This window comes from Crinia signifera, chromosome 12, assembly GCF_055691185.1.
Source record: "Crinia signifera chromosome 12, ASM5569118v1, whole genome shotgun sequence".
In the NCBI taxonomy this organism is placed as follows: Eukaryota; Metazoa; Chordata; class Amphibia; order Anura; family Myobatrachidae; genus Crinia; species Crinia signifera.
The window spans coordinates 6,036,696-6,045,909 of NC_139228.1; the positions used below are offsets into that span (position 1 = coordinate 6,036,696).

Sequence of the window (9,214 nt, forward strand, 5' to 3'; positions counted from 1 at the left end):
TGGATAGGCTGCACTCAGTGATGTCATAAGCTCCTAGTGACTGGATAGGCTGCGCTCTCAGTGATGACACTGGCTCCTAGTGACTAGGTAGGCTGCGCTCTCTGTGATGTCACTGGCTCCTAGTGACTGGATAGGCTGCACTCCCTGTGATGTCACTGGTTCCTAGTGACAGGATAGGCTGCGCTCTCTGTGATTACACTGGCTCCTAGTGACTGGATAGGCTGCACTCAGTGATGTCACTGGCTCCTAGTGACTGAATAGGCTGCATGCTGTGATATGATTGGCTCCTAGTGACTGGATTGATTGGACTCTGTGATGTCACTGAAGAGATTGCATGCGTACAGTTTGGGTTAGATGGCATGGATTATTGCACAGGACACCTTGAGGGGTATATTCAATACTCTGATAGCGAGCTATACGGTGAGCAGTGCCATCAGAGTATTCTACTCCCTCTCCTTCACTCGCCATTTCCAATGACGCTGGTTCTTTTTAGCGAGGTGGAAATGGTGGGTGTGGCCATTAAAATGGCGGGGCTTTTCCTCTGTGAAAAGAAGCCATACTCGCCCTAGAAAGCCCCCTTGTCGTGGTATTAGATACCGCCCTTTGTGTTCTTTATTATAGCATCACTGTAAGAGGTCTGTGATGGTGACATGTGGCTGAGGTTCCCTGACTGGTGTGGAGTGGCCTGGCTATGTACCTGCTTCTAGTGCTGTCACTGTATGGGCACAGCCTGGCGCTTCTGTGGTTGGGGAACAAGGGAAGAGGAGCAGCCTCCGTCTCTTTCATCTTCAGGGACTTAGCGCTTATGTGTTCTCTCTCCTGCAGGTGACCATGGCCAGTTCAGAAGATGAGCTCATCGGGATTCCATTCCCGGATCACAGCAGTGATCTACTAAGCAGCTTGAACGAGCAGCGCCACCGAGGAGTACTCTGCGACATCACCATTAAGACCCAGGGCCTGGAATACCGCACTCACCGTGCAGTGCTAGCCGCCTGCAGCCAATACTTCCGCAAGCTCTTCACCGGGACGCCATCTGCTAAACCATCACGGGAAGTGTGTCAGCTGGACTTCCTGAAGCCCGATGCCCTGGGGGCCCTCCTGGACTTTGCCTATACAGCCACGCTGACCATCAGCAATGCAAACATGCGAGACGTTCTGCGCGCTGCCCGTCTGCTGGAGATCCCATGCGTGGTGGAGGCCTGCGTAGAAATCCTGCGCTGCAACGGCAGTCGGGAGGAGATGGGAGTAGAGCCGGAGGACCTGGAAGGGTTCTTGCGAGCTCGTGAGTATCTGGAATGTTACGGCAGCCAGGAAAATGGTGAGGACACCACTCCACCTCCAGAGGTAGACGGCCCCCACCCAACCATGCTTTCCATGCCTCTGCACCAGAAGCCGGTGCAACTCATTCCCCGCAAGCGCAGGAGGAAGTTCCTGCAGCCCAGCCAGAGGGCCCAGAACGGAAGCCCCTACGTGGTAGAGGACGATTCCATGGAAAGGGCCATCAGCCCGGTAGAGGCCCCGTCACCTACTGAATTGCCTCCAGATGACAGCATTCTGAGCCACAACCGATACACATCCGACAACGGGTTGGTGGGCCGGTATCTCTCTCCGCCTGAGGACCTCTTGTCTGACGGGGAGCCCTCAGATATCCCATTCCTGAACCCACTTGACCAGGAGAATCCGGAGATGACAGCCACCGCCCTAGACGATCCTAGCAAACAGATGAGAAGGAGACGGTCACAGATGCCCCAGGAGTGCCCCGTGTGCCACAAGATTATCCATGGAGCTGGGAAACTGCCCCGTCACATGCGTACTCACACGGGAGAGAAGCCCTTCGTGTGTCAGGTCTGCAGTGTCAGATTCACCAGGTAACTGTCTGGGTCACATGTTCCTTCTATGGGCTGCTCTTCTGCAGCTGCATGTATCAGCCTGGGTACTGCAGTAATGTGTACCAGCCTGTAGGTGTCCCCCTGTGTACTGCAGTAATGTGTACCAGCCTGTAGGTGTCCCCCTGTGTACTGCAGTAATGTGTACCAGCCTGTAGGTGTCCCCCTGTGTACTGCAGTAATGTGTACCAGCCTGTAGGTGTCCCCCTGTGTACTGCAGTAATGTGTACCAGCCTGTAGGTGTCCCCCTGTGTACTGCAGTAATGTGTACCAGCCTGTAGGTGTCCCCTTGTGTACTGCAGTAATGTGTACCAGCCTGTAGGTGTCCCCCTGTGTACTGCAGTAATGTGTACCAGCCTGTAGGTGTCCCCCTGTGTACTGCAGTAATGTGTACCAGCCTGTAGGTGTCCCCCTGTGTACTGCAGTAATGTGTACCAGCCTGTAGGTGTCCCCCTGTGTACTGCAGTAATGTGTACCAGCCTGTAGGTGTCCCGCCGTGTACTGCAGTAATGTGTACCAGCCTGTAGGTGCCCCCCTGGGTACTACAGTAACCTGTACCAGCCTGTAGGTGCCCCCTCGGTACTGCAGTAACGTGTACCAGCCTGTAGGTGTCCCCCCGGGTACTGCAGTAATGTGTACCAGCCTGTAGGTGTCCCCCCGGGTACTGCAGTAATGTGTACCAGCCTGTAGGTGTCCCCCTGTGTACTGCAGTAATGTGTACCAGCCTGTAGGTGTCCCCCTGTGTACTGCTGTAATGTGTACCAGCCTGTAGGTGTCCCCCCGGGTACTGCAGTAATGTGTACCAGCCTGTAGGTGTCCCCCTGTGTACTGCAGTAATGTGAACCAGCCTGTAGGTGTCCCCCCGGGTACTGCAGTAACGTGTACCAGCCGGTAGGTGCCCACCTGGGTACTACAGTAACCTGTACCAGCCTGTAGGTGTCCCCCCCGGGTACTGCAGTAATGTGTACCAGAATGTAGGTGTCCCCCCGGGTACTGCAGTAATGTGTACCAGCCTGTAGGTGCCCCCCTCGGTACTACAGTAACCTGTACCAGCCTGTAGGTGCCCCCCTCGGTACTGCAGTAACGTGTACCAGCCTGTAGGTGTCCCCCCGGGTACTGCAGTATTGTGTACCAGCCTGTAGGTGCCCCCCTGGGTACTGCAGTAAACTGCCACCATATGCACCCCCGCTCTCTGTATCCTTCTATAGCCTATGTACACACTGCCCCCTACCCATATACTGCCACCATGCACCCCCTCCCCCCATCCGTATCCCACAATAGGCTGTACACACACTGCCCCTACCCCTGTATTACCGCCACCATATGCACCCCCGCTCTGTATCCTCATACCCCTGTATACCATTATAGGCTATGCTCACACTGCCCCCTACCCCTGTATACCGCTATAGGCTATGCTCACACTGCCCCCTACCCCTGTATACCGCTGTAGGTTATGCTCACACTGCCCCCTACCCCTGTATACCGCTATAGGCTATGCTCACACTGCCCCCTACCCCTGTATACTGCTATAGGCTATGCTTGCAGTGCCTTGTACCCCTGTATAGCGCTATAGGCTATGCTCGCAGTGCCTCGTACCCCTGTATACCGCTATAGGCTATGCTCGTAGTGCCCCCTACCCCTGTATATCACTATAGGCTATGCTCACAGTACCTCATACCCCTGTATACCGGTATAGGCTATGCTCACAGTGCCTCATACCTCTGTATACCGCTATAGGCTATGCTCACAGTGACTCATACCTCTGTATACCGCTATAGGCTATGCTCACAGTACCTCATACCCCTGTATACCGCTATAGGCTATGCACACACTGCCCCCTACCCCTGTATACCGCTATAGGCTATGCTCACAGTACCTCATACCCCTGTATACCGCTATAGGCTATGCACACACTGCCCCCTACCCCTGTATACCGCTATAGGCTATGCACACACTGCCCCCTACCCCTGTATACCGCTATAGGCTATGCTCACAGTACCTCATACCCCTTGTATACCGCTATAGGCTATGCACACACTGCCCCCTACCCCTGTATACCGCTATAGGCTATGCTCACAGTACCTCATACCCCTGTATACCGCTATAGGCTATGCTCACAGTACCTCATTCCCCTGTATACTGCTATAGGCTATGCTCACAGTGCCTCATACCTCTGTATACCGCTATAGGCTATGCTCACAGTACCTCATTCCTTTATATACTGCTATAGGCTATGCTCGCAGTACCTCATTCCCCTGTATACTGCTATAGGCTATGCTCACAGTGCCTCATACCTCTGTATACCGCTATAGGCTATGCTCACACTGCCCCTACCCCTGTATACCGCTATAGGCTATGCTCACAGTACCTCATACCTCTGTATACCGCTATAGGCTATGCTCACAGTACCTCATACCCCTGTATACCGCTATAGGCTATGCTCACAGTACCTCATTCCCCTATACACTGCTATAGGCTATGCTCACAGTACCTCATTCCCCTATATACCGCTATAGGCTATGCTCACAGTACCTCATTCCCCTGTATACCGCTATAGGCTATGCTCACACTGCCCCCTACCCCTGTATACCGCTATAGGCTATGCTCACACTGCCCCCTACCCCTGTATACCGCTATAGGCTATGCTCACACTGCCCCCTACCCCTGTATACCGCTATAGGCTATGCTCACAGTACCTCATTCCCCTGTATACCGCTATAGGCTATGCTCACAGTACCTCATTCCCCTGTATACTGCTATAGGCTATGCTCACAGTGCCTCATACCTCTGTATACCGCTATAGGCTATGCTCACAGTACCTCATTCCCCTGTATACTGCTATAGGCTATGCTCACAGTACCTCATTCCCCTGTATACTGCTATAGGCTATGCTCGCAGTACCTCATTCCCCTGTATACTGCTATAGGCTATGCTCACACTGCCCCCTACCCCTGTATACCGCTATAGGCTATGCTCACCGTACCTCATTCCCCTGTATACCGCTATAGGCTATGCTCACAGTACCTCATTCCCCTGTATACTGCTATAGGCTATGCTCACAGTGCCTCATACCTCTGTATACCGCTATAGGCTATGCTCACAGTACCTCATTCCCCTGTATACTGCTATAGGCTATGCTCACAGTACCTCATTCCCCTGTATACTGCTATAGGCTATGCTCGCAGTACCTCATTCCCCTGTATACTGCTATAGGCTATGCTCACACTGCCCCCTACCCCTGTATACCGCTATAGGCTATGCTCACCGTACCTCATTCCCCTGTATACCGCTATAGGCTATGCTCACAGTACCTCATTCCCCTGTATAGCACTATAGGCTATGCTCACAGTACCTCATTCCCCTGTATACCGCTATAGGCTATGCTCACAGTACCTCATTCCCCTGTATAGCGCTATAGGCTATGCTCACAGTGCCTCATACCTCTGTATACCGCTATAGGCTATGCTCACACTGCCCCCTACCCCTGTATACCGCTATAGGCTATGCTCGCAGTACCTCATTCCCCTGTATACCGCTATAGGCTATGCTCACAGTACCTCATTCCCCTGTATACCGCTATAGGCTATGCTCACAGTACCTCATACCTCTGTATACCGCTATAGGCTATGCTCACAGTACCTCATACCCCTGTATACCGCTATAGGCTATGCTCACAGTGCCTCATACCTCTGTATACCGCTATAGGCTATGCTCGCAGTACCTCATTCCCCTGTATAGCACTATAGGCTTTGCTCGCTGTGCCTCATACCTCTCCCTTGTTCTCCCCAGGAACGACAAGCTGAAGATACACATGCGGAAGCACACAGGGGAGCGGCCATATTGCTGTGAGCACTGCAGCGCCCGCTTCCTGCACAGTTACGATCTGAAGAACCACATGCACCTGCACACCGGGGACCGTCCCTACGAGTGCTCGCTATGCCATAAAGCCTTCGCCAAGGAAGACCACCTCCAGCGGCACATGAAGGGCCAGAACTGCCTGGAAGTGCGTACCAGGAGACGACGCAAGGAGGATCCGCCCACCCAGCGCATCATCCCTGGCCCCGCCCTTGACCTGGCCAACGGCAAAATGGATGACCTCCGCTTGTCTATGCTGCGGTACTGGGGGCTGCCACGGCCCCATTCAGGTGGGGGCAGCCCAGAGGGGCCCTTGGTTATGGACCCTTCGTAGCATCCCAATGACTGTAATCCCCCCCCCCCCCTCGATCCCTTCACAAGCGAATGGAGCCTCTATAGACTGTAGTTCCTGTCAGCACTTCTGCTAAGTCCTCCGCGTCCCCACTGCTCCTTCTAAATGGTGGGGTATGTCTCTCCCCTCCACCCGTAACTCGTGATGTCACAGCCCTCTCATGATGATGTCATTATATTGATAGACAGTCTGACATAGTCCAGCCTGTGGGGGGGGGGGGGGGGTGGCTGGGAGATGTTGGGGAGGGAATAGGATGCTTTTCCTAAGCCTCAGGGATCACTTACAGTCGGCCTCTCCCCGATGAGGTGTCTCTTTCCAAATTTGCTTCTCCAGACCTAGGATAAGATATTAATAATCGCTATTTTTTATTGAATAAGATATATAATATATACTGTCTGTATATAGAGATGAAGATACAAATATATATAAATATATATATATTAAGGAGTATATATAAATTTAAATTTACATAGAGATAAGTCAGAAAAGCAATAATTTTGTTTTGTGAGCTGGCTGTTCGGGGTGACTCTGCAATAGTGGGGGGAGGGGGATGGGAGCGATGGCCGGGGGGCTCTGTACTGTCCCTGGTTTCATGGTGTTGTGCCTTCTGAGAATGTCGCCCCCTGGTGTTAGATTTCTGTATTGCTTTGTAATGATGTTTGGGGACAGTATTGATGTCACCTCTCTTCACCCCGGAACTCTTCTCGTGTGCGTAATGATGCGCCAATGCCTCCGCAGGCATCATTCCAGCTGAATCCTCATTTTGGGGCTGAAGTTCCGCTCCACAGCCTGTGCAGGCGCAATATAAAATGGGCCGGGCTTGGGCAAACTCTACTGCTGTAAGGGGCATGCTGGGACTTGTAGTCCTACATCTGCTTCACACGTAATACCTGGGATGGCTCCCAGGGCTGAGCGTGCCTCTGCATACTCTCCTCAAGGATGACTGTGGGTTTCTTTGTCTAATATCCCATTATTAAAGAGGGGGGACAGCAGTGGCCGCAGCAGGACCCTGTATTTGCTGATGTAGATATTACCAGAGTGGCCTTGGGGGTGTTGGTGGTAATAAGCATATGGGCCCACTGCGAAAACACTGGGGTGCAGGGGTGGGCCGTGCTCCCCCAAATGCAGGAGCTGGATTTTCTGTTTGTATGTTTTTTTTAAATTATTGGTGTAAATTGCTTGCGGTATGGAGTACTGTATAGTGGTAGCGAGTACCTCTGTCCGGTCAGTAGGACGATGCGCCTGAGACGTAGATGATTTCTGCTGCCACCTGTACGAGGCCCAAACCCCATATTATTGTTTTATCATAGTCATTCCTGCGCTTTATCCATTAACAACTGGTGCGGTGTATGTTCTAGGTAACATTCCAGACCAAGGTTCCTCTGGATTAGATCCAGCCACCCACGTGTTCCGGGCGGGCTGTCTTGCGGGTGCCGGGCGGGCTGTCTTGCGGGTGCCGGGCGGGCTGTCTTGCGCGTGTCCAGGGCTCTGTCCTGCACGCTTACAGAAGCTATGATGAGAAGTATTCCATACGAGTCTTGTAGCACTCCCACTGTTCCTACACCCTCCCCCCCCCCCCAGCACACCCCTTTGTCTTGCTGGCTGTTTGCACTTTGCTAGCTGCGTCATTTGTCACACCACGTAATCCCATAGAACGCTCCTGTGGACGCTCTTATGGCCATGATTAGCCACATGTCACTAAAATCCATTCCGATCACATTAGGATGTTTCTTCTCCCAGAGAACAGGAGGCGTTAGGTGACGTATGGAGACATATGTCATCCTCACATTGGGGAGGCCAGAGTATATTTATATAGAGCAGGTCGGTTGTTTACTTATAGAAGAGTAAGCTATTGTGGGGGCTGAAACTGAGTGCGGCCTATCCAGTCACTAGGAGCCAGTGACATCACAGAGTGTAGCTTTATCCAGTCACTAGCATCCAGTGACATCACTGAGGGTGTAGCCTATCCAGTCACTAGGAGACCATGACATAACACGCAGAACAGCCTCCCCAGTCACTAGGAACCAGTGACATCACTGATAGTGCAGCCTATCCACTCTCTAGGAGCCAGTGACATCATTGAGAGTGCAGCTTATCCAGTCACTAGGAGCCAGTGACATCACTGATAGTGCAGCCTATCCGGTCACTAGAAACCAGTGACATCACTGAGAGTACAGCCTCTCCAGGCACTAGGAGCCAGTGACATCACTGATAGTGCGGCCTATCCGGTCACTAGAAGCCAGTGACATCACTGGATGTGCAGCCTATCCAGTAAGTAATGCTATGAATAGTAATCTGGGAATGGCTGTATGCGGCCTCCTGTCAGATAAGATGCTCTATAGTTAGGGGTATCCTCGTTGCTGTGACTTATTGGTCATGTCCCGCAGCTGCACACAACAGGTATCTCAAGCACTTTCATGATTTTGACCGTAAAAATCTGTTTGTTCCTTACTCCCGTGAGTGTTGCTGTAAATAGGGAGTAGCGGGGGAGGGGGCTGGATCCCAGTGAGCCGTGATCTGTACATATGTGTGTCTGTGATAATGTCTGTATATAAGTTTGTCAGCAGGGTTTTAGGGTCCTGAATTCATGTACTGCAAATTCCAAAGCCATAACTGCAATGACTTGTAAAAGAAGAAAATTTCCCCCTCTCTTGCTCCGATCTTGGGGTGACGATGGGCACAAGGTCCCCCCCAGCTGCATCATTCCAGCTCCTCGTTTCTCCTCAGCATTTAGAGATTCATTTCTAACCAGGTTACTGTATGAAGTGGCTGTAGTATATTCTGTCACTGAGTATATATTCCCAATTCTGTCTCACTCGTACTCTGTGGGGCTAATTCATGGCTGCATGATAGAATACCCCACCACAATGTCTGGGGTGTACAATTATGTGCCGTTGGTGTGTCATTGTTTACATCCAACACAGTGCTCAGTGCTGCTGCAGAACCTCTTAGTAGGGGGAAGATGTATTCTGATTGTTCTGTAACGTGGACCAGTACAAACCAGTTACCTCCCCCCCCCATCCAGTTGCCTAATCAGCCAGCCAGTTGGACGCTGCGGACAATACGGGGTGCCCTCACCCTTTTTTGTGCGCCGTGTTTCTGTCCTTGCACTAATCAGATT

The 9,214-nt window shown here is 52.1% G+C and overlaps 1 protein-coding gene across 1 annotated transcript; it reads left to right on the forward strand.

Moving 5' to 3' along the window:
• Positions 1-792: 792 nt before the first annotated feature.
• Positions 793-8,249, forward strand: ZBTB7B (zinc finger and BTB domain containing 7B). The gene is made up of 2 exons (XM_083167866.1): positions 793-1,868; positions 5,676-8,249. The coding sequence occupies exons 1-2, from the start codon at positions 832-834 to the stop codon at positions 6,073-6,075; spliced, it is 1,437 nt and encodes a 478-aa protein (XP_083023992.1). The 5' UTR covers positions 793-831; the 3' UTR covers positions 6,076-8,249.
• The last annotated feature ends 965 nt before the right edge of the window (positions 8,250-9,214 follow it).

Bases quoted from the DNA above. Each gene is read 5' to 3' on its own strand.
- ZBTB7B (XM_083167866.1), top strand. From the start codon at position 832: ATGGCCAGTTCAGAAGATGAGCTCATCGGGATTCCATTCCCGGATCAC. The intron at 1,869-5,675 runs GTAACTGTCTGG...TGTTCTCCCCAG, and splicing joins TGCAGTGTCAGATTCACCAG to GAACGACAAGCTGAAGATAC.